Source organism: Gracilinanus agilis, chromosome 3 (assembly GCF_016433145.1).
Source record: "Gracilinanus agilis isolate LMUSP501 chromosome 3, AgileGrace, whole genome shotgun sequence".
NCBI lineage: Eukaryota > Metazoa > Chordata > Mammalia > Didelphimorphia > Didelphidae > Gracilinanus > Gracilinanus agilis.
Genome location: NC_058132.1, coordinates 92,736,719 through 92,762,739, shown reverse-complemented (window position 1 = coordinate 92,762,739; position 26,021 = coordinate 92,736,719). Strand labels below are relative to the sequence as shown.

The 26,021-nt window shown below is 44.7% G+C and overlaps 1 protein-coding gene across 1 annotated transcript in view; it reads left to right on the top strand.

Annotated features, from left to right (window-relative positions):
• Positions 1-26,021, top strand: part of PDE2A (phosphodiesterase 2A) — a 192,113-nt gene that overhangs the window by 111,666 nt on the left and 54,426 nt on the right. The window contains exons 3-5 of the mRNA XM_044668911.1: positions 7,645-7,734; positions 12,077-12,165; positions 25,597-25,706. Coding sequence (XP_044524846.1) covers positions 7,645-7,734; positions 12,077-12,165; positions 25,597-25,706 — 289 coding nt within the window. The remainder of the gene's footprint in view (positions 1-7,644; positions 7,735-12,076; positions 12,166-25,596; positions 25,707-26,021) is intronic.

Below are 26,021 nucleotides of genomic sequence, written 5' to 3'. Positions count from 1 at the left end.
TTCCTCCATTCCATCACTCTGTATCTCCACTCTGGTTTATTATTTTCTTCCCTAATTCCTATCGCCAGTCCAAGCTAAGCTTTCCAGGAAGACAAACATTTAAGTAGTTGGAGACAATCAAATAATCATAAAGTCATAGCATTAGAGTTGGAGGGGACCCCAGAGACCCTCTTGAGATCCTTTATTTTACAGATGAGGAAGCTGGATGACTTACTCAAGGTTACACAGTCTGTAAGCATGAGATGTGGGTTTCACACATCCTCCTCCTCCGTATTATTTACATAGCACTTAAAGTTTGCATCCAGGCAGCTAAGTAATACAGTGGATAGAGTGCCAGTCCTTCAGGCAGAAGGATCTGAGTTCAAATCTAGCCTCAGACACATACTAGTTGTTGATCCTGGCAAGTCACTCAACTCTGCTTACCTCAGTTTCCTCATCTGTCAAATGAGCTGCAGAAGGAAATGGCAAACCACTCTAGTATCTTTGCCAGAAAAACCTCAAATGGAGTTACAAAGAGTCAGACAAGACTGAAATAACTAGATAACAAAAGGTTTGTAAGCCCAGGCCTTCTTGATTCCAGAGTCAGTGTTCTTCCCCCCATATTCTGATGAGGAAGAGACACATTCCAGGTATGAGGGATGTAAGTGCAGAGAAGGAAAGGATGGGATGAGACTAGAAAACAGCAGGGAAATCTCACTGGTCTGGAATATAGAAGATGTACAGGGAAAATAATTTGGAATCAGCCTCTGGAAGATCTTGGATATAATGCCATCATCATAGCATCATAGATTTAGAACTAGAAGGGACCTCAGAGATCATCTAATCCAATCTTCTCATTTTTTCAGATAAGGAAACTGAGACTCAGGTTGGTTAGGGGACTTGCCTAAGGTCACATAGTGATAAGCAACAGAGCTAGGATTTAAATTCAGGATCTCTGATTCCAAATCCAGTGCTCTAAAAAGAAAACAGTGAAGACTTTTTAATAGAGCAGTGACATGGGGAAAGCTAAGTGGTACAGTGGAGAGAGAGAGCCAGGCCTGAAGTCAGGAAGACCTGAGTTCAAGTCCAGCCTCAGACATTTACTTCCTCTGTGACTCTGGGAAAGTCACTTAACCCTGTTTGCCTCAGTTTATTCATCTGTAAAAATGAACTGGAGAAGGAAATGGCAAGCTCCTATAGTATCTTTGCCAAGAAAACCCCAAATGGGGTCATGAAGAGTTTGTCAGACATCAATGAAAAATGAACAGCTTGGTTAGGCTCATGCATTAGGAAAATCACTTGCAGATCAGATGAAGGATAGAAAAACAAGAGTCTGGAGGCTGGAATATCATTGCAACAATTTAGCTCAACAGGTGGGCTTGCATTAGGTGGCAGTAGAGAGAGTTCTATAGGCAAAGATCCTCAGGTTTATGGTATTTAGATCTGTATCTGAGAATACAGAATATGAGAGTTGGTGAGAACCCTAGGAAAGGGAGAGCTATAAGGGGTCTAACTAAAATAAATAAAATATTATTAGTAGAAGGGTCATTAAAGCAGAATATAAAATGCTATGCAGTCTCAGAGATCATCTACCCTTTCATTTTTATAGATGGGGAAACTGAGGTTTAGAGTAGCTAGAAAAAAAACATTTTAAAAAGGATCTGGGAGCAGATGGTTCTTCAAAGCCTTAGGCCTAAGGCTAGATCTTTAAATTTCTTCCTTCCCCTGCCAACTCTCTTTTTTTTATTTTCTCCATCACTCAAATCTCCCTTGTCCTTCACATCTGTTCCCCCTCCCCCCATAACATTCATCATCCTGGGAACACTGGAACCTTATTACTCTTCTCAGGCCTGGCTTCCTGTAACCCATTGGGCACTCATAGAACCCAAGAATATCAGAGCTGGGAAGGCATATGGTCCCACCCCACTGCTGCTGTAGAAAATCCTTCCATATTTTATTATTGTGTTTACAGTGATGAATGGTCAACCAATTTCTGCCTGGACACCACCCCAAGGACTAGGAAACTGCCCAACTTTCTGACTATCTCTTCTTCTTCACTGGAAAATCTGGAATACCATCCCAGGCTCCTCTGGCTCTAACAAATGAACTACTTGGCTTGTTTTAGGAGGCCCCAGGCCTCCAGGCTACTCCCTATAATTTTGTCACCATGCCTCTGCATGGATACCATTCCCTTTCCCCAGCCTTCCAGCATTTCTTTATGTATTGTTTTAACCCATTAGAATGTAAGCTCTTTGAGGGCAGGGAACTGGCTCTCCAGGGTTACCAACCTAGTTCCTAGCACCACGTAGTAAGCATTTAATAATAGTCTTTCTGTCTGTTTCTCTGTCTGTCTGTCTGTCTGTCTGCCAGTAACATTTATCTGTCTGCCCATCTGTTTTGTTTCTGTTATCTATACTTTATTATCTCTGTCATTTGTCTGCCGGTTCAGCTGTCTGTCTCTATCTCATCTATCTTTTATCATCTCTATTTCCATTGTCTGGCTGTCTCTAGATCTGCTAGATCTCCATTGTGGGAGAGCTCTGGCTTAGAAAGCTTTTTCTTATATTGAAATCGAACTCCCTGCCATTACCACCCATTGGTTCTAGTTCTGCCCTTTGGAGCCAAGTAGAAAAGATCTAATCCTTCTTCCACATTTCTGAAGAAAGCTATGATGTCCCTCTCCACCTTCCACCTTCCCACAGTCCCCTGCCACAACCCCCAAACTGGTTTTCTCCAAGCTAACTAGCCCTTGCTCTTTCAAACTTTTTCCCACATAGTGTGGACGCCAGTATCCTCAGCCCCTAAAAAGAAATAGTATACTTCCGCTTGTGTTTTTCTCATGTTCATTCATTTATCAAACATTTATTCAGGACCTACTGTTTAATTATTGGGAGAGGAAATGTTTAGATTTGCATTCTTTTCCTACCTTTTATTCCTATTGTATTATTATTATGTTGTATTATGATATGATACTATTTTATATTATAGAAGTAGTTTGCTGGTACAATGGTTAGAGTACTGAGCCTGTAGTCAAGAAGACCTGAATTCAAATCCAATTTCATACATTTTTTTGTCTATGTGACCTTGGAAAAGTCATTTAGCCTCTGTTTTACCTAAGCTTCCTCAACTAAAAGAAGGATAACAGTAGCCCCTTCCTCACTGAGTTTTTGTGAGGATCAAATGAGATAATATTTGTAAAGCATTTAGCATAGTGCCTGGCATGTAGCAGGCACTATATAAATGCTTTGTATTACTATTATTAGGGCAGCTAAGTGGAGCAGTGATTAGAGAACTAGATCTGGAGTCAGGAAGATCTGAGTTCAAATGTGACCTCAGACATTTACTAGCTGTGTGACTCTGGGCAAGTTCCTGTTTAAAGGGAGGGCAAAGGAGGGGCCAGAGAGGGTGGGGTCCCCTCTCCCAGCTTACCCCATGTCTGAAAATAAGGGAAAGAAACCTTGAAGTAAGAAGGAAAAAAAGTCCTGGCTCTCAGTTTCCTCATCTGTAAAATGAGCTGGAGAAAAAAATGGCAAACCATTCCAGGATCTTTGCCAAGAAAACCCCAGATGGGGTCATAGAGTCAGACATGACTGAAAGACTGAACAACAACATCATTATTATTGTTATTATTATTCCCAGGCATCTGCCAGATGTTTTGTCCTGTAAAGTGACCTCCAAGAGAGAAGAGCTAGGGCTGTTCAGAATCTTGACCAGTTAGCTGGGGTAAACTCGGAAACAACTCCTTTGTTTCCTTTTACCCCTTTCCTGTACAGTTGGGGGGGGGGTTAAAAAGGATATTTCCCATAGATTAAAGAGAGTTTGAGGTGTAGTGGAAAGTCCACTGGGAATATAATTAACTAATCTGAACCTTGACCACTTAAAAAAATAATTTGTTCTATAAAAATTATAGAACTTTATTTTACACTTTACAGTATTATACACTTTATTTTCTTAAGCCCTTACCTTCTGCCTTAGAATTGCTACTAATATCAGTTCCAACACAGAAGAGCATTAAGGACTAGAGCTCAATGGGATTTAAGTGACTTACCCAGGGTCACATGCCTAGGAAGTATCTGAGGCCAGATTTGAACCTAGGACCTCCCATCTCTCAATCCACTGAGCCACCCAGCTGCCCCCAATATTATTTATCTTTATGTTATTGCAGTCCCCATTCTTTGGGTTCTGATTATTTCACTATGGAGTCTCAAGCTTGTCAGCATCTTTTTTTTTTTTTCATTTAAAAAACCTCTTACCTTCTGTCTTAGAAATGATACTAAGTATTGGTTCCAAAGCAGAACAGTGGTAAGGGCCAGGCAATTGGGTTTAAATGACTTACCTAGGGTCATACAGCTAGGAGGGGTCTGAAGCTAGATTTGACCCCAGGATCTCCTGTTTCCAGGCTTGGCTATCAGTCTACTGACCTACCTCGATTGCCCCTTAATCTCCTTCTGATCTTTTTTTTTTCTTTTTAAACTGGTTAAGTAGCTTCATTTTCATAGAGGTAATTCATTATATCACTGTGTTCTAATCCTCCCCACAATTATGTTCCAACAAATGCGTTTGTAACAAAATAAACTGACTTCTGAGCTACCCCCAAAAGTACAAATATGGCCAGTGGCTAGCACCTTGATGGGAACTGGATGTGGTCTAATCAGGGAGGAAGCCAGTCCATGTTGTGTACACTATGATACATTTGTGAATGAAATCTAAGGTTGCCTTGTATTGTTAGTAGTGAAACAAAACTGTTGGCTCATCGAGGTTGTGGCCCCTTAAGACCCTTGGTGTTTTCCTCTTGAACTGTTGTGAAGCTATTTCTACTCCATCCCATACTTGAGTATTTAAAGATGCTACCTTGTACACTGAGGACCAGGGGTTCAAAGGTTGCTCCTCTCACTGTAAGATCCAGACTTGGGGTTATGTCTTACTTGTCTACATTCAGCTTCCTAGATCACTAGCTCCTCTTCTTTAGACCCAGAGCTTTCCCTCCTTTATAAGGATCCCATTTGAAGATCCCCAAACCCCTTGGGTTTTCCTGGGCCTTGGGCTAGTTTGGTTTCTTGACCTCAGACCTGTAGCCCTTACTAGATTCGATTATTTTGTTTTTTGAAAGCAGGATAAGGAACAGTGGGGACAGATGGGTAGGGGAAGTCACTGTAGAGAGGCCGATTTTAAAATCTGATATTAAATAAGAACTTAATGCTTAGAGTTGTTTAAAAGCGGAATGGTTTGGCTGCTTCGTGAAGTAGTGAATTCCTTGTAGATATTCAAGTAGAGTCTGGAGAATGGCTTGTTGGTCATGAATTGGTTACCACGTGCCCTCTGAGTTCCTTTTCAATTCTGAAATTGTAATTTTGTAATTGTGAGTAGCTAAGTGGTGCAGTAGATAGAACACTGGACTTGGAATTAGGAGCACCCATCTTCATGAGTTCAAATCCAGCCTCAGACACTCACTAGCTATGTGATCCTGGGCAAGTCACTTAGCTCTCTTTACCTCAGTTTCCTCATCAATAAAATGAGCCGGAGAAGAGAATGACAAACCGCTCCAGTATCTTTGCCAAGCAACCCCTAAGCGAGGCTATAAAGAGTTGGGCACGCCTGAAGAACAGCAACATGATTTTGTAATGCCTTCTTCCTTCTGCCATTACGAAGTCACAGATTTCAGTGCTTGGAAGGGGCCTCACTGGCCGTGTAGCACAACTTCCCCGACAACAAATGGTCAGCTTTTGCTTGAAGCCCTCCAGTGAAGGAGAAGCTGCCACCTCTAGAAGCCACACACCTCCCTTTGGGATGCCTCTCATTATTTTTCCTCTCATTTTCTAATTTGCCTTTTTGCAAATCCAATCCTCCCCTGTGTCCTCTGGGGCCAAGCAGAACCAGACTAATCCCTCTTCCACTTGATGGCCTTTGAAGTACTTGAAGATGGCAATCATGTCTCCCCAGAGACTTCTCTAGGTTAAACATACCCGCTTCTATCAAATGGTCTTCATCTTTGCCATATTTTAGGACTTGATCCAGGCCTGACTTCATGCTTTCCTGTCTCCTCCCTCCCTGTCACCACATACTCCATCCCCACTCCCTCTCTGCCAGAGTGGCTTTCCAATGGTTTATTCATGGATGAAAAAGGATAGTCAGATTTAAAGATACGACGAGTATTTGGGGACGAGTATTAGACATGAGGATGAAGGAAGACTTTTTTGTCCTACAAAGTTGTTCCATAAACTTTTTAACTTAAGAATCCCGATAGGAGGCATGACTAGAGAACAGAGAGTGCTGGACTTGCATCTAGGTGACCTGGACCACATTCCTAGAGAAATCTATGAGTATGAAGCGCCCAGGAGGGGCACAGTAGATAGAACCCTGGAGTTGGAGTAAGGAAGACCAGAGTTCAAATTTGACTTCTGATACTTACTAGCTGTGTGACCTGGGATGAGTCACTTGACCTCTGTCTGCCTCAATGTTCTCATCTGTAAATGGGGATAATTATACCATCTACTTCCCAGGGTAGAATCAAAATGAGAAAATATTTGTAAAGTACTTAGCCCAGTGCCTGATACATAGTAGGAGCCATATTGATGCTTATTTCTTCTACCCTCTAGTATTATAAACATACACATAAATCTGGTAGATGTAACCCTCCCTTTCTTTCTAAGCACTTTCAGAATGGAGTGAACCCCAGATTTGTTGGGGCTTAGAGCCAAGGAAGGAAACCAGTTGGGGAGAAAAATTCTCAGCTTTCTATCAAAGGCAAAGCTTTTTTGGAGGGAGGCGGGGAGGAAGGAAATAAATATGTTTCAAAAAATGAATATTCTTTGGGATTGTCCAGGGCAACATGTGAGGGGTAACTTGAATAAATGGTGAATTTATTAACCATCCATAATTTTATGATAGGGAGACATAGATTATTTGCCACAGTTCTTGTGGGAAAATCCCTTTTTGTACTGGCTGACCACAAGCTCAATATTAGGCACCAGCTTGACTCAGTGGTCAAAAATGCTAATTCAATTTTTGGTTACCTTAAGAGACACAGGCAACAGAATGAGGGAAGCAATAGTCCTTGGGTCCTCTCCCTTAGTCAGAGCACAGCTGGATCATTGCCTCCACATTGGGGAAGCAAGCTGGGCCATATCCAGAAGAGAGTAGTGACCAAGAAGGGGAAGTATCTGGAAACTATGGCATGCATTTGAAAGGATGAGAGACATTTATCCTGATGTCTTGAAGAGAAGACTTGCAGGGAGGGAAGAAGCGGATTCTGCACGCAAACATTTGAGGGCCTTGGCTTGTGGCAGGGGGATTAGCCTTGATCTGCTCGGCCCCAGAGCATGGAGCTAGGACCAAAAAGAAGTTCCAGGGAGCCAGATTTCAGGTCAATGCATAGCAAAGGTTCCTAACCATGAGAATTGTTTCTCAGTGGAATGGTCAACGCCCTAGGAAGAAGCAAATTTCCCATCCTTGGAAGTGTGCGAAGACTGGCTGACCTGCTGTTGAAGAGTCAACAGGGAGGGGGCTTTTATGTTGGGGGGGGGGAAGGATGGGAGAGGAGATCAGACAAGATACCCCTGAGGGTTCTAGTTCTGGCTCCGAGAAGCCAAGATTTCAAGGTTCCTTAGTTTTCTGTTTACAACTTTGTCCCTGCAGTGATGCCTCTTGCCCTCTCTTCTCTTCCAGGAAGCCCTGCTGAGTTTGGGCTCTGTTATTGATGCCTCCAGTCTTCACGATGTCGTCAAAGAAGCCATCTCTGCTGTGCTCCCCAAAGTGGTAGGTGCCCCTCCTCCCCTGTACTCTGCAAAGAGGGACTTGACCCAGGTCACCCAGTTCAGAGGAAGGACAGGAATATCAGGGATTCAGTCCACTACTTGGTCTGGCCTGAATCCCTTTGCCTAACAGAATTCCTGGTTCTTCTGGGGGAAAACAGAGGAAGAAGAGGAGAGGATAGACCTAGTCTGATCTGAGTAAGGGCTTTTATGCCTCACAGAGGGGAGAGATGAAGGTGGGGGCTTGAGCTGGGCCTTAAGGAATGGAGGGGAGGAAGAAGAAAGAATGGCACCTCTAGATCAAGGTAACCTCCTAAGTGGGTTCTGATTTGATAAAGTTCTGTCCAGAGGCATCAGGGATGGAAAAAAGGGCCATTGGCCCCTCCCTAATGATCCTTTCTGGTCAAGGAATAAAACCCAGATAAGGACCCACAAGCCCCCTATCCTGGATGCTTCCCTTACCCAAACTCGCAGATTCTGAGATCTCAAAGTTCACAGGGACTTCAGAGGTCATTCAGGGTTTGAGCAGTTGTCCCTTTTACATCATCTTGGACAAGCTATCTATACTTGAAGACCTTTAGGAAAGGGAGGGAGGCATATCCTCTTCCAAAGACGCTGAAATTTTTGCAACTCATCACGAGAGGGTTAACTAGAGCCCACATTGTGAAGCGTGAAATTAGTGAGAAGGAGGTGGCGCTCATCAATACCCAAAATAAACCAGCCCTGGAAAAGAAAGAAAATCAGACAACATCTGGCTAGTGGTGATGACACATCTGGAGGAATGCAGGAAGAAAGGAGGGGAAAGAGCCCTGGCTGGGAGTCTTGAGACCTGGGTTCTAGTCTCAGACTTACCATTGGTTTTCTGTGTGACTCTGTCTCAGTTTCCAGAGGCAAAAAAATGATGGAATTGGACTGTGATGGCATATTTTATAATTATGACATTTTTATAAGTATATTTTATAAATATAGCATATTTATGATTATAATCCAGCAGTTGGCCCCACTTTGATACTGATGTAAGGCTTACAAAGCATTTTTTTGCACAATAACTCAGTGTTGGAACAATGAAAGTACTGTAGAATCAGTGTCCATTTGCAAGGGATCTCAGAAGCCATCTGGTGTAATACATCCATGAAGAAGAATTCCTTCAGGGCAGCTGGGTGGCTCAGTGGATAGAGCACCAGGCCTAGAGTCAGGGGGACCTGGGTTCAAATCTGGCCTCAGATACTTACTAGCTGTGTGACTCTGGGCAAGTCACTTACCCCTGTTTGCCTAGCCCTTACCCTTCTGTCTCAAAGTTGTTATTAGGACAGAAAGTAAGGGTTTAAAAAAATCATCCCTGCCCCCAAGTAGCTTAGAGAGTAAAAGCTGTGAAAGAAAGGAATGGGGGCAAGATGGGAAGGAGAGTGGGGCATCCATTGAAGGCAGAGAAATCACATCACAGATATTGGCTGGGCAGAATGAGAATGAAGAACAATAAGCAGTCCAATTTAGCTGGGCTACATGAAGGGGAGTAGCATTATGAGAGTCTGGAAAGTTCACCTCAAACTAGACCATGGGAGGCCTTGAGTACCAGAAACAGTAATTTAAAAAAAAAATTTGTTTGTTTTTGTTAAATTTTTTGTTGGTTTGTTTGTTTTTGGACAGTCAGTGTGAGCCATCGCAAGTTTTTGAATAGGAGAATGACAAAGGCACAGAGTGAATTAGGGAAATTACATGGGTAACATGTAGAGGATGGGGATTAGAGAGGGAAGAGACCAGAGAGAGGGAAACCAGTTAGGTTATGTATTTTAGTAATCCTGGTAGTGAGGGCCCTGTCATTGTCCTCTGACTTGCCACAGGTGGTTTTAAGAGAAATTGTGGAAGTAGAATCAATAGGAGCCGAAAGCCAACTGGTTGTGGGCTTGAAGAGAGGAAACAATCAAAGATGTTTTGATTCTAGAACTTACTCTCTCAGGGCAAATTCCTTAGTTTCCTAATCTGTAAAATAGGTTGTTGAACTGGATCAGAAATCATAAATACGGAGCTGGAAGACCATCAAGTTCAATCCTGTCATTTTACAGAGAAGAAATTTGAGGCCCCAAGAAAGAATTTAAGTGACTGGTCCAAGGACACCCAGGCAATAAGCATCATAGGGTGATTTCTAAGGCTCTGGTTGTCTGGAAGGATGTCAGAAGGAAACTGGGAAGAAGAGCAAGTTTAGGGGGAACACGATAAGCTCCTGACATGAATGGGTTTGGGGGCTCTAGATGGGGATGAGGTATGTATGTACAGCATAATGCTCCTTCTCTCCATTCCGGAGCCACAGCGTGGCCCCCTTGCCATAGTTTGGGCTCTGAGGTTCCCAAAGGGAGGGCAATAAGGGAGGACAGCGGGGAGAGGGGCTGGGAGCCTGGCACCTGCCCTCATCAGTGAGCATTGTCCCCAAACCTCCCGGGAACGCAGACTTCGCTGATGCATACCAAACAGCTTCCTCTAAATGTGGCTAATTTTAACCGGGGTGGGGGGGAGTGGGGGGTGCATTGGGTGGACTGGGGGGAGGGGCAAGCAGAATCTGAAGGAAGGAGGAAGGAGGAAGGGAAGGAGGGAGGGAAGGAGGAAAATCGGCCAAGAGAGGAGAGAAATGTTATGTCCTGCAGCAGGCAAGCCCCAAGGTGTTTCAGAGCTCCTGGAGTCTGATGGGGCCCTTTTCATCGTGATGACCCTTTGAGATGGGGAGAGCAAATGTTATTATTCCATTTTATAGTTTATTATTTGCGAAGGCTCAGAGCAGGAGAGCGTCGTGCCTAAGTGAGAAGTGGGAGAGGCGGGACACCAGGAAGCCGGGCTTTTCACTTCCAGCCCGAGAGCTCTTTCACTATGCCGAGCAAGCCACTAGTCAATTAGAGAAAGCTGCCGCGCCAGGCGTACTGAGCTAGGCGAGAAGAGTCCCTGCCCGCAGGGAGGGCGTGTTCTAATGGGGGAGACACCGGGGAGGCCGTGTTGTACGTACAAGGTACACGCGGTGTAAAGGGACGCGATCTCAGACCGGAGGCGTTAGCTGTTGGGGGCAGCAGGATTTGGGGAAGACCTTTTGTAGAGGTGGGCTGAGACTTAAAGGAAGCCAGAGAAATGAAGAAGTGTCTTAAGAGTGGAGAGAACTCAAGGAGAAAGAAGGATATGAAAGAGAGAGAGAGGGAGGGAGGGAGGGAGGGAGGGAGAGAGAGAGAGAGAGAGAGAGAGAGAGAGAGAGAGAGAGAGAGAGAGAGAGAGAGAGAGAGAGAGATGGGGGAAGGAGAGGGAAAGGGAGAGGGAGAGAGAGATCAGGATGCACTAGGGGATGGAGGATGAAAGAGAAGGCTTCCTGGTGGTGCTAGGGTTTGTCTTGGCCCTAGAATCACAGGATTTAGAGCGGAAAGAGCTCTTGAAGATGGTCAAAGTTCCCTGTACAAAGATGACACATGAATTCCTGAAGCATTCCACATTTTTTTTCCCATTCACTTCTCAGTGCTTTGTAATCTGGCTTCCAGTCCTACCCGCAGAGAAACAAACTGCTCTCCCCATGGTTTCCAGTGATTTTGATGGCCTTTTCCCAGTCCTCATTTTTTGTTACCTTTTGGACACTATTTCCCACCTCTTTCTCCTGGACTGTCTCTCTTCTATTTGTACCCTCCTAATTGGTCTTTAGCTTCTAGTCACTCCCATTTTCCATATAAAACTATGTTCTTAAAACACAGATCTAACCACATTACTCCTCTACTCAGATATTATCAGTGTCTCCCTATTGCCTCTGGTGTAAAACACCAAACTGGCTTTGGACACCCTCTGCTCTCTCTTGTTTTTTTTTCTGTTTGTGTGACCACTTCTTCTTAGTGTCCTTTGCTTGAGAATCATCAGCACCCTGACTAGGAATTGTGGGTACTTCTAGGCTCTGTCTTTGAGACCCCTTTTCTCTCTCTACTTTCTCCTTTAGTAATTTTGTCAGTTCCAATGTATTCAGTTGTCATCTTTATGTGGAAGATTCCTTGATCTACATAACCAGCTCTGAGCTTTCTCTACATACCTGCATATATGCAAAGACCCAAACAAAAGTTTCATACTTGCATGAGGGAAGAAATCAAAGGAAGTAATATTTTATTTTATTTTTTAAATTTTATTTATTAGTTTTTAATTTTGAATATTTTCACATAGTTACATATTTCATATTCTTTCCCTCCAAGAGTAATATTTTAAATAGCATCAGTAATAATGAATTAGAAATGTGATGAAATAAAAAGAATGCTTTGGGATCCAAGTTGGGATGTGGGATTGGAGACAGGGACTGAATGATGCTACCTACCAATCTCACCTGGCTCTCTCTGCTCTAGGAAACCATCTACACTTACCTGCTTGATGGAGAATCCCGGCTAGTGTGTGCAGACCCCCCACATGATCTACCCCAGGAGGGGAAAGTCCGGTGAGTCTCGTATCCTGGGCTCCCACACCCATGTGGAGTTGTCTATCCTGGAGGAAAGTTTGGTACTAGTCACTAGTCGGCCACCTTCATTAGTGGGATGCAGGAGACTTTGTAAGTCTCCATTTGCCTTCAGATAATTTTGACCTGTCCCTACTGAACTGGTTCTAATCTTGGAATCTTAGAATCTGTGAGTGTTAAAATCCAGCTTAGAATCACAGAAGGTTTGAATAGTAGAAAACTAGAATGTTGATTACTAGGATCCAAGGAAATTGCAAGCATAGCATGTTAGAATCGTAGAAAATTAGGTAACATAATTTAAAATTGCATAAGGTTGAAATTTTAGAATACCAGAATAATGAAAATTTCAGCACGCAGAACTTGAAGGGTGTCAGAATGTAAAAGTATAGACTATTCAAATTCATGGAACCCTGGAAGCTTAAAACTCCCTAGAGGAGCTGTGTCACTTGACCCCCATTGCCTACCCTTACCACTCTTTTGCCTTGGAGCCAATGCACAGTATTGACTCCAAGATGGAAGGTAAGGGTTTTTTACCCAAAAATAAATAAATAAATAAAATAAAAAACTCCCTAGAGGAGAACCCTAGCCAGAATGTGAATCCAGGTTTCCTGCCAACTCCTACCAATTCCTGCCAGTGGCCTTGTAATCATTAGTTTGCAGCTAGCATTTTTAAACCCATCCTTCCAGAAGTGATTGAGTAGAGTCCAGAGGGTCTTCTCCCCTTTGTTTCATCTTCTCCCTTTCTATTTACTCCAAAGAAAAAGCATAAGTGCTCTTCCCTTTTCAGACTCTATTAACCAAAATGGAGCTGATGACCACAGGAGTTTAATTAAACCTTTAAAGAGAAACCAATAAACACTCTTGGGGTGGCTCTGGGCGCCATGCTGGATTCATTAGGGAAGGCCATGCTCTGTGTGGGGGCATCCAGCCTCAGAACTGTCCCCCTAATGCTCAGGGCCAATCATATACACTCTTACTTCCTCAAACCCAAGTGTGGCACACAGTAGGTGTTTAGTCAATACTTGCTGGTGAATCGGGGAAGGAAAAGGAGCAGATATCAGTCCTTGGTGTTCAGTAATACAGAGAAAGGGGGAGAGGAGATGGGGGCAGGGAGGCACCAGCTTGTGTTTTTCTTTTTCTTGCAGGAATTAAATTTTTTTAAATTGTTATCGCCTTCCTCTGACATACTAACTCCTCTGCTTTGCCGCTGTGTCTTAGAATCACAGAATGTTGGCATCATGGAATTTGAGAACTGCATAATGTTAAAATCATAGAATCGCAGAATGCTGATGTTAGCATCATAGTAGCACAGAATATTAGAAACTCAGAAGGCTAGAATCGCAGAATTCTGAAATCAGAGAATGCCGGAATCACAGCCTGTTGGACCCACCCAATGTTCTAAGCTCAGTATGTTAGAATTACGGAATACAATTCCCATCTGAGTTACAATCTTCATCACCTCTCACCTGGAATCCTATGTTGGGGTTAGAAAATGGATAATCTCAATGCTTTCTGTCAGACTCAAACCTAATTAGAATGCCAGTATCCTAGAATTTCCGAATTTAATTTAAAACATTTATTAATAATATATTAGCTACTAGAGATATTGTGTAGCAGTGGATAGAGCATGCTCGACTTGGAATCAGAAGGACTTGTGCTCAAATCCTACCTTTGCCCCTTAATGGTTGCATGACTCCAGGCAAGACACTGAACCTTCCTCATCCTCAGTTTCTTCATTCGTAAAATGAGAATTTTGCAGGTTCATCTGTGCTGTTTCCCACAAAGGATTGTTCTGAGACCCAAGTGATTAAATGTGCCTTGCAAATATTAGAATGCTATATAAATGTCAGTTATTTTTCCCAGGCCCCAGGCTTTGGAGGAGATACAAAGATTAGATACAGCTTGTTCCCTACCTCCTAGGATTCATCTGACGGGGGTGATAAGACATAGACACAAATGATTTTAATAAAAAGTAGGGAGATGCTAGCATAGTAAGAAAGGGGAAAAGGGGAGAGAAGGGGAGACAGAAACAGAGAGAGGGAGAGAGAGACACACACAGACAGAGGAGACAGAGACAGAGAGACAAAGAGACAGACAGACAGACAGAGAGACAGAGACAGAGAGACAGAGAGAGAAGGGACATGAGGAAGGGAGGGAAGGATAGAGAAGGGGAAGGAAAGAGAGAGATTATATTTATCTGGGGAGACCAGGGAAGGCTTCCTGGAAAAAATGTATTGGAGCTGGTTTATTGAATATCAGAATCTTGGAATTACTGAACACTAAAGCTGGGAAGGACCTGAGAAAGCATTTATTCTAACTCTCTTATTTTATAGTTGAAAAACAGAGGTTCAGAGAGGTATCATGTCTTACCCCAAGTGACATAGCTAGAGTTGGGATCGAGACTCAAACCAGAAGCAGAATCAATACATGAATTCAGAATGTCCGATTGACTGGACTCAACACTGTTTCTGCTATACTAGGGTTCACTGAGAGAATGATATCCGAATTGGATCTTGAAGGGAAGAGAAGGTTTCAATTGGAGGAGATGTGGAAGGAGCCAGTTACCAGCAGGACAAGATCAGGGAATGGACAGTAATTTTACTTCAGTTTCCACCTCTTCCAGGAAGCCTCCCCTGACTGTCTAGGGCTATAGTACATAACTCTTATCTGAGCTTCTTCTACAGCTGAACAGACATTTAGAATCTAAAGCTGGAAACAACTTCAGGGGCCAACTAGTCCAATCCCTGTCCCCCCACTTCCCCCACCTTTAAATATAAGGACATCAAGGCTCAGAGAAATGAAATAACTTGTCCAAGATCACATATGTAATAAGGGGATAGGGGTAGGGGAGGAAAGAAACATTTACTAAATGCCTATTCTACGCCAGGTACAGTGCTAAGCATTTAATTCTTACAACAACCATGGGAGATAGATGGTATTCTTCTCTTCATTTTACAGTTGAGGAAACTGAGGGAAACAAATTAAGTGACTTACCCAGGATCACACAGCGAAAAAGTTTCTGAGGCTGTTTATGAACTTGTTTTCTTAACTCTAAGCCCACCCATGCTTTCTCCACTGCATCTTTTAACTTCTACTTGGTTGTCTCTCATAAGCATCGGAGGCAAGATTTGAACCCAGATCCTTTGAATATAGGATCACTGCTCTTTCCATGGTACCTAAAGTGATAGGGAAGAATTTTCAAATCTACAAAGTGTCTGCTATGTTCAGGCACTTTTCAATTTATAGCTGACTCTTTTTTTTTAATTTTTTAAACATTTATTAATATTCATTTTTAACATGGTTACATGATTCATGCTCCTACTTCCCCCCCCCCCCCGCTCTTCCCCCACCCATAGCCGATGCACTTTTCCACTGGTTTTAACATGTGTCATTGATCAAGATCTATTTCCAAATTGTTGATCATTGCATTGGTGTGGTAGTTTCGAGTCCACATCGCCAATCATGTCCACCTCAACCCATATGTTCAAGCAGTTGTTTTTCTTATGTGTTTCTTCTCCTGTAGTTCTTCCTCTGAATGTGGGTAGCATTCTTTTCCATAAATCCCTCAGAACTGTCCTGTGTCATTGCTTTCTGCTGGTACAGAAGTCCATTACATTCTATTTTACCACAGTGTATCAGTCTCTGTGTACAATGTTCTTCTGGCTCTGCTCCTTTCTCTCTGCATCAGTTCCAGGAGGTCTTTCCAGTTCACCTGGAACTCCTCCAGTTTATTATTCCTTTTAGCACAATAGTATTCCATCACCCGCATATACCACAATTTGTTCAGCCATTCCCCAACTGAAGGACATACCCTCCTTTTCCAGTTTTTTGCCACCACAAAAAGCACAGCTATAAATATTTTCGTACAAGTCTGTTTATCTATGATCTCTTTGGGGTACAAACCCAGCAATGGTATGGCTGGATCAAAGGGCAGGCAGTCTTTTATAGCCCTTTGAGCATAGTTCCAAATTGCCAGCCAGAATGGTTGGATCAGTTCACAACTCCACCGGCAATTATAGCTGACTCTTTATGACCCCATTTGGTGTTTTCTTGGCAAAGATACTGGGTTTGCCATTTCCTTCTTCAGCTCATCTTACAGTTGAGAAAATGAGGCATACAGAGTCAAGTGACTTGCCCAGGGTCATACAGCTGATGAGTACTGAGGACACTTGGGAAGATGAGTTCCCCTTGTGCTCTATCACTGCCTCATCTCTGACCCCATACATGGTGATATACTCACTCCTGCAGACACAAAGATGAAAAATGGAATTGATTCTGCCTTCTAGGAGCTTACAATCCAATTGAAGGAATAGGATAAGTGTACAGATAACCAGGTGGTGCCATAGTACCCAGAATGCTGGGCCTGGAGTCAGAGAGACTCAAGATTCCTGAGTTCAAATCTGACCTCAGACATTTTACTAGCTGTGTGTCTCTGGGCAAGATGCTTATCCATGTTTGCCTCAGTTTCCTCATTTGTAAAATGTGCTGGAGAAGGAAATGGCAAACCACTCCAGTTTCTTTGTCAAGAAAATCCTAAATGGGGTCACAGAGCATCAGAACTGAAAAATGACTCAATGATTACACCAAGAAGGATAAATTAGAAAGAGGTAAAATTCGAATCAAGGAGTTCAATAAGGAGGTTATTCCAGTAGTCCAGGTAAGAGGCACCTATGGCAGGACCTAGAGAGATATGTGGGGAGTAGGGAGGAGGAGGAAGGATGCCAGAAATAGTGAGGAGGTAGAATCAACAGGACATGACTGGAGAGCCCATCCTTACCTAGCAAGTGTTTGGGGGTGGGAGTTGGGGGGACACCACGCCACTGTTCAGTGGGGCTGAAAGTGTTGTAGGGAGGCTGAAAGGAGCATATGCGCTGGACAGGGGGAATCGGATGAGAGAGAACGGAACTAGGGCGAGGAAGAAGGGATGGAGGTTGGAAGCTCCAAAGGTTTTGAGGAAGTGTCTGGGCCAGGCCAACATTGGCAAAAATGGGAGGAAGAAAAGGCTGAGGAAGAGAAGGGATGCTACGAGCCCTGGCCCAAGGGCTAGCCCTGGAGGCCACTGTGGCTGGGCAAGATGCCAGGGGAATAAGTGCACTGGCACAGGTCCTGTTCCTCCAGGAAACCCTGGATGGACTGCAAACAGGAGCAGGTGTGAAGTGGAAGCAAGGCCATAAAGATAGATAAGGGCCCAGAGGAAATGGAGGGAGGGCAGAGGCTGGGACATCTGCCCAGTACCGCACTCACAGGGGACACAGGACCCTTTCCTTGGGGGGCCCTAGATGTGGGAAGGGATGTGACACTTACTTGCTGGAAGCCCCCAGTCTGAGGAGGGAGATTGCAGCCTTCAGGGATTTTGCCCAAATTCCTCTCACATCCCAGAATTATGGGGAACTTAGACTAGGAAAGTCCTCTGAGAGTATCTCTGGGACAGCATATTTGAGCAGGAGCCCTGTGGCAAGTCCCTAGTCAGGCTGCCACTCGAAGATCTTAAATGAAGGGGAGCCTGACCCATTCTATTCCACTTTGGTAGAGTGTCAATTCAGTTCAAATCAATTGGAAAGGAAGGAAGAAAGGAAGGAGGGAGGGAGGGAAGAAAGAAAGGAAGGAAGAAGGAAGAAAGGAAGGAAAGGAGGAAGGAAAGAAGGAAGGAAGAAAGGAAAGAAAAGGAGGAAGGAAGGAAGGAAATAAGGAATTGAGGGAGGGAAGAAGGGAGGAGAGAAGGAAGGAAGGAAGGAAAGAAAGAAATATTTAGTAAGTGTCTACTACATGCCAGACACTGTGCTAAGTGCTTTACAAATGCCTTATTTGATCCTCATAACAATCCTAGGAGGTAGGTGCCATTATCCACATTTTACAGAATAGGAAATCAAGGTAGATAGAAGTGATTTGCCCAGGCCCATATAGTAAGTGTATGAAGTGGGATTTGAATTCAGGTCCTCTTGACTCCCGCCTTTTTTTGCTCTATCTCTAAAATCAGAGATCCAGGGTTCAAATCCTGCCTCTGAGTCTTCCTACCTCTGTGAAATTGGCTGAGTTCCTTAATTTCCCTGGGCCTCATTGTCCTCATCCGAAGTCCTTTCCAGCCTATAACCTCATGAAAAATTCAATCCAATTCAACAAGTATACACTGTCCTGGGCTCCAGGGAGAACACAAATCCATCCCTGCCTTCCATGAGCTTACCTTCTGCAGGGAGTAATATAAACACATATCAGTAAATCTATTCAAGGGTATACAAAGTCATTTTTCACCGGGGAGTAACAACTTTGGGTGGGAGGGGAAGTGAGGGAAGGAAATCAGAAAAGGTCTCTGGTCAGAGGTAGAATCTAAAGGGAATCCTTGGGTCAGCTAGGTAGCACAGTAGATAGAACACCAGGTCTAGAAATAAGAGGTCCTGGATTCAGAGCTGACCTCAAACACTTCCTAGCCGTGTGACCTTGAGCAAGTCACTTAACCCCGATTGCCTAGCCCTTGCTACTCTTCTTTTGTCTCAGAGTTGATACTAAGATAGAAGTTTAATAAAAAAAAAAAAGTAGAATCTTGAAGGGAACAAGAGGTCCTAAGCACAGAAGATATTTCCAGCTGTTCAAACTAAAATCTCCTCACCCTCTGTTTGTTGGTCCTTATGCTGCCCTCTGGGGTCAAGCGGAATAAGTCTTCGGCTCCATAGCTTTACACATGCACGGGGAAAGCCATGGTGTCCCTCCCTCTCTTCTCACCACTTATTTTCTTCTCTAAGCTAAACATCCTGAGTTCCTTCAACGCATCCTTTCATAGCCTGGCTTCCACAACTCCTCACATCTCTACATTGGAGAGCTCAGCATGTCTAGTCAAGCCCAGATGAATCCCCACTATTGGCATATCCACCTAGCGAACTAGTGAGTTATTCTTCTCTATTTCTCCTCTCCTGGTTCTCCTCTGGACTTGTGGTTTGCCATTATCACACCTGAACGGACCCAGGCAGAGAACAGCAGAATGATCTCTACCTTATTTCTGGATGCGATGTCCATTTTATTAGAGCCCTAAAGTTTGGGATGGCCTCTTCAGCTCCTCTTTTACACTGTTGACTCATTTCATACTTTCAGAACATGAAAACCCCAACTTGAAAAAAGGAGTTACTTTCTTTCCAAAGGTTTAGGGTTTTGGAGGGTCTTAAATAAGCCCTGATTTCCCCCTGCCAGCTCTTCTCAGGCTAAAAATTGGGAAATCCTCTACTCCAGGGGAACCTCAGGCCTCTTCTGCTGTAGTTAAAGTCTGTTCCTTCTTGTCTGTCCTCAGAGGAGACAGGGAATCTTTTGGGATCTCCAGTCTCTGGATTTCCAGAGTTCACATGAAAACGTCATCATACTCATTTCCACTGATCGTGTGCCCAATGTCTAACTGCTCTGGATAAGTCCTGGGGATGGGAGCTTAGGGATAAGATATAGCAGCTCCATGAAGGAGCTGGGGGCTCTGGGAAGGTGACAGGAACTCAGATGGAGATGTGGGCTTAGTGAGGGGACTCAAAAATATTTAGGGCTTAGTGAAGATGATCAAGGAATTCATTGAGGGGATGGATGGGAGCTCAGTAAGGACAATGGGGGCTCATCCTCAACGGAAGCCTGAACTGTTCCCTCCTCTATCCTCTTCCACCCACTTAAACAAATAGTTGTTAAAGGCTGGGACTCTCATCAAAGATGTGTATTTTCCTCTCTTTTGTCTCCTCCATCTGTCTCTATCTTGAGCTGAGCAGACTCTGACCGCTCTGGGACTAAGAAGAGAACCTCTAGGGACGTGAATCATAAAGGACCAACCCAGTCCTTGGGACAGCTGGCGCTGGGTGTCGAGGAGCAAGGAGAAATGAGGCTGGGAGAAGGATGTTGAGTTCATTGGGAAGGAGGATTCAGAGATCATCCAGGGGACAGGGAAGAGGGTGGCAGAGCCAGGGTTAGCCAAGAAGAATATGAGACCCTTGGAGGGAGATGCATGGAAAGAAGGGAGTGGGCGATGCAGGTGCAGCACTTAGTAGAGAGAAGTCAGGGCTAGAGTTAGTCGGAAAAGCTTTGGCAAGATTCTTACTTTCTCTGGGCTAATTTCCTCTTTTGAAAATGAAGGGACTGTGGGGGCAGTTGGGTGACTCATCGGATTGAGAGTCAGGCCTAGAGATGAGAGGTCCTGGGTTCAAATTTGACCTCAGACACTTCCCAGCTGTGCAACCCTGGGCAAATCACTTAACCCCTTTTGCCTAGCTCTTACTGCGCTTCTGCCTTGTAACCAATACTGTCAAATCATTAATCTGGGATAAGATGGATGCCACCTTGACTGACAGGGATGGCAGTTGAGAGATTCCGAATGTTCTCAGGTGCCAAGAGGCAGGGGCAAACGTCAGTTGGCCCCCACCCTATAAATACCCCCTAAGAACTACAGTTGAGGGTCTCAGAACTCAGAGCTGGGACTTAAGCAAACATCTTTGGATCAAGAACTGGGCAGAGGGAGGTGAAGAGTGGTTGAAGTATTCATTCTAAGATGGAAGGTAAGGGTTTTTGTGAAAGATGAATAAATAAATAAAATGAAGGGGCTGGACTAGACCAGAACCTTTTGTGTGTGTGTGTGTGTGTGTGTGTGTGTGTGTGTGTGTGTGTGTGTGTGTGTGTGTCGTTGAACTCCTTTGGGAGTCTGGCAAAGCCTTCGGACTCCTTCTCAGACTCTTTTAAATAATTGAAATACTAATTTTCAGTTAGAGTCTCAGTGAAAATAAAGATGCAATTTTTTTTGCCAGTTCAGGTTTATAGATTTGCTGAAATCTGTCTCGGGAAGCCCAGATTAAGAACCTTTGGAATAGACGATCATTAATCCTGACAGTCTGTGTTCTAAGAATTGTCCCAAGCCTTTTCTCTGAATCTGAGCCTAAGGTACGGGACTCAGTGGAGGAGAGGAGGAGTGAATGCAGGTGCTCATGGAGAGGGTTTGGAGGGAGGAGAGAAGCCGGCCTGGAAATGAGAGCTGGACCTAAAGGAAGGAAGAAGCAGAGGGAATTAATTAGGGGATTGGGAGGCCTTAGTGAAGGGATGGAGGATCCCGTTAGGAGGAGGGGAAACTAGGTAGGGGCAGACACTGCTCGAGGGTCTGTGAACTTCTTCATTTATTTCTGATAACTGCATTTCGCCATCATCGGTTTCCTTTGTGGTCTCTATTTATGCATTTAAAAACATGAGTCTGAGAAGGGGTCCAGAGACTTCACCAGGCTGTTTATGACCCAGAAACGCTGAAGAGCTCCTGATGCAGAATGTGGCTAAAAGAGGGCCCGAGAATGGGTCCTGAGAGCAGGTAGGGTCAGACCCTTACTTAGTCAGGTCTTGGGGTTAACCACTGGAAAATTCAGACTTTGAACTCCTTCCCTCTCTCCAGCAATGCAGATTGAACAGCGACACCCTGTGGCCCACTAGAGGATACTTGCTCCCTGAATTCTCCACCCTGGGTGGGGTTCACAGAGAGCCCCACCGGTCCCGCTTGGCCCAGCCTCACCCCCCTGAGCCCAAAGTTCAAATCTAGGAAGGAAATCCTCTCCCCTTTCCTTGCCCGAAGCATTTCTCCAGGCTCCTTGGCTGCTGAGATCTAGGGACCACCCACGCCAGGGAACCCAGCAAGAGACAGGAGGGGGGTGGAAAGAAATCTGCCTTTTTGGGGTGGTCCCAGCCAAGCCAAATGGAGGCACAGGGTGGCGAGGGAACCCGGCTGAAGATGCTTCAGCATCGCCGTAGGACTTTGGATTCTCATCCTCTCTGGGCATCCTCATCCCGGTTGTTCCTGACTCATCCTGAGTCCAAGACTTACAGCTTTCCCTCCCTTCTCTTTGTCTGACCTTTGCCAAGTGCCCCCTTTGCCCTCCCTCCCAGGCTCCAGCACCAGGCCCCCTCCTGTTCTCCCTTGGCTTCCATCCCACTCAGGGCAAAGTGATTTCTATAAACCTAATTAAGTGGAGGAGGCCTGGAGGGAGGGGGGCGCCTAGGACAATTAATCATCAGGGAGTGACATTTGGCGAAAGATTGGCTGGGTAATTAAGCAGGAGGTGAGCCAGCAGGCACTGCAGAGGGAGAGGTAGCAAAGGGATTCAGCAGCTCTCACCATCCTCTGCCTGCTTCACTGAGTCCAAATTCCTCAGCCTGGCACTCGAGACACTCTATAATCCTGTTCCTGGCATTTGAGGCCTGCCACACGCTTGTCCTTGGCATTCATGGGTCTCTCTGATTTTGGCCCTGGCATTCGAGGCCCATTGTGATCTTGTCCCTGACATTCAAAGTTCTCCACGGTCTTGTCTCTGTCATCCAGGGACCTCCCTGATTTTGCCCTTGGCATTTGGAGTTCTAATTTTGCCTTGGTCTTCTCCCCCTTGTTTTGTGGCTGCAGCTAGACTCAGGGTTCCTGGATCAAATCTGACTCATCTCCCCATCTTTGCTCATGAATTTCACCCACTAGAGTACTTTTCCTGACCTCTGCAAATGTATCTTGATTGATGATGATAACGACTCATTAGAAATATCTTCTGAAAAGAAATGATGTGGTACAGTAGAAAGGGCTCTGGGTGTGGATTCAAATCTTGACTCTGTCACTAACTACCTGTATGATCTTGGGCAAGCCATTTCACCTTTATGAGCCTCAGTTTCACCATCTGTCAAATGAGAGAGTTGGATTAGATGACAGCAGAAGTCCTCAGCTCTAAATCCATAGATCCTTTGGCTTGTCTGTCTGAGTTTGGGTCCAGCTTGGGCTTCATTCTTGCCAGAATACCTTCTTTTTTTTAAAAATTTTAAACCGTTACCTTCCATCTTAGAGTCAATGGTGTGTATTGGTTCCAAGGCAGAAGAGTGGTAAGGGCTAGGCAATGGGGGTTAAGTGACTTGCCCAGGGTCACACAGCTAGGAAGTGTCTGAGGCCAGATTTGAACCCAGGATGTCCCATCTCTAGGCTTGGCTCTCCATCCACTGAGTCACCCTGCTGCCCCCCCCCCAGAATACCTTCTTGACTACCCTAAACCACAGCGAGCTCTCCTTCCTCAGTTTGACCTAAAGGTCCCTGTCCTGGTGTTCCAGATTGACTCACATCAGCTTTCTAGGTTCCCAACTCTTCTACCCAATGGCCTATCCAGAAGCCTTTTGCCTTCGTTTCCATGGTTTTGTCCTAAAACTTCCTTCCTCGAACCCTTTGGACATTACTGACCTTGACTGACTCCCTGCATTCACAGATCTGACATCCCTAACATCCACAGCCTTCCCCCTCTTTCTTGCCACTGCCGCAGGCCCTTAAAAGCTCAAGGGCGAGCTCCACGCCCCCCTTCTGTCTACATGGGTGCGTGAAGCGACGGTGAGAGCTCTCACCCTGGAGCCTGGAAACCCGGGGTTGCATCCTGACAGCGACACTTACAAGCCATTTAACTTGTGCCTCACATGAAATCGAGGAGAGAAGAGCTTGTCGCTGTGGGCTCATGGGGTGGTTATGCCGTAGGAAAGCACTTAGGAAACCCAGCATTATTTTCTAGGGTTTATTCACAGGAGACTAGACCTGCAACGGTGATTTAATTGGGCTTAGGGAACCGCCAGGTGAGGAAACTCCCTCTGCTAATGGAGGGCACCACCTCCTTGGCAATGGACGGTCTCAGAGAGTTGTCCAGAGCATCCAGAGGTTAAACCACTTGCCCAGTATTGATCACACGGCCACACTGAGGTGGGACTTGATTCCCAGGGCTTCCTGGCTCCAAGGTTCTCTCCCCACTCTACTGCTCTACCTATAATAACACTCTACTTACTCACAGTAATAATAATGATAATAATGCTACTTGTGGTCCGTAGACTCTCTGAGCTGCTGCGAGGCGCCTTGGAGACCACCTGGACCAGCTTTACCTGAGAAGGCATCCTCCATCTCTAACATAGTCATGTGGCCATCCAGCCTCTCTCTGCGGAAAGTGCTACAGGGATGAGGAACCTGCTGCCTCCTGGGATGGCCCCTTCCATTGGGGGACACGGCAGAACGAATTGTTAAGAATAATTTAGTGGGGGCAGCTGGGTAGCTCAGTGGTTTGAGAGCCAGGTCCTAGAGATGGTTCAAATCTGGTCTCAGACACTTCCTAGCTGTGTCACTTATCCTCCATTGCCTAGCCCTTTATGCTCTTCTGCCTTGGAACCAATGCACAGTATTGATTCTAAGGCAGAAGGTAAGGATTAAAAAAAAAAGAATAATTTAGAAATTATTCAATAATTCATTAATAGCAATTTATTGATTTTAGTTAATAAAATTAAAATGAATTTACTAATATTGAATATTTGTGTAATATTTTAAATAGAAATCTTAGCAAAACTTTACAAATAATATAGAAATTATTCACTGGGGAAAGGTCATCAGAGGTACGGATACAATTAATTTCTTACTAGATAGAATAGCTTAGAAATGAAATATTAGACTGATTTCCATTAACCATTGTGCTCTTCTGTTGAGTTACAGTGTCCAAAGAACAGGACCTGGGCATGCTGTTTTTATTATTTTTTTATTTTTCTTTTTAAACCCTTACCTTCTGTCTTAGAGTCAATACTGCGTATTGGTTCCAAGGCAGAAGAGTGGTAAGGGCTAGGCAATGGGGGTTAAGTGACTTGCCCAGGGTCACACAGCTGGGAAGTGTCTGAGGCCAGATTTGAACCTAGGACCTCCTGTCTCTAGGCCTGGCTCTCAATCCACTGAGCTACCCAGCTGCCCCTGGGCATACTGTTTTTAAAGACTGTCAGCTCCCCTCAAAGCCCCAATTACAGGACTTGGCACTTAGTAGGTGGCAGAAAATGTTAGTTGAATTGAATAAAGAGTTAATAGCAAGAACTGTTTTTAGGTGAATCCAGAGGCTAGTTCTCCTTCAGGATTGCTATGTGACCTTCAGAAAGTAGCTATCCCTTTCTGCATCCTATTTTCTTCTGATATAGCCCAGGATCCTAAACCAGTCCAAGAAACGAGAGAGAAGAGAATCCAGAGAATAACATTTGAATCGCAAAATTGGGGTTTAAGGACGTCAGAGTGTCCCCCTGGGATGGCAAATTCGGACACAAGCTTTGGGACTCTGGACAAGTCTTCTTTGTGTCTCTCAGTTCCTTCAGTTGCAAAAATGGAGATAATAACACACTCCCTATGTCACAGGGTTGTTGCAAAGAGAGCACTTTGTAAAGCTTAACTAGCTAAAGTGCCTACTATGTAAGCACTTTACTTTAATATAGAAACATAACATTTATAACTTATGCCACCCTAACCCTAAATTCAGCTCTGTAAATGCTGGCTATTATTAGAAAAGAGGAGAGACAACTGGGGGGCAGCATCCCTGGCTAATTGTGTGCCTGTAGGCTGAAATGTGCTTCCTTCTGGAGCCTAAGAGTTCAGCTGATGAGGTCTTGTTTTTGTCTCAGAGATGCTGTCCAGGCCTGGGAGAGGCTGAGCTGCAGTGGGCTGGGCCCCTCAGACTTGCCAGAGAAAGCATTGGCAGGGCTCACTGCCCCATTGGCTGCTGACAGACAAGGTAATACTTAGACCCAACGGGCTGGTGGGGGTAGCAGGGGAGCTTTGTCTGTCTCTCTGTCTCAGTCACCTCTCTCCTTGGCTTGGTCTTCCTCTCTGGCTTTGTTGGTGTCTGCCTTTGTTCTGTCTCTATCTCTGTTCTTCCCATCTTTCTTTCCCCTTTCTCCTCTCTTCCACCCTCTCTTTTCCTCTCTCCTCTTCCCTCCTTCTCTTTCTCTCTCCCCTCTCCCTCTCCCTTTTCTGTTATCTCTCCTTTTCTCTTCCTCTCCATCTTTCTTCCTCTCCACTTCTCTCTTCCCCTTCCCTCCCCTCCCCT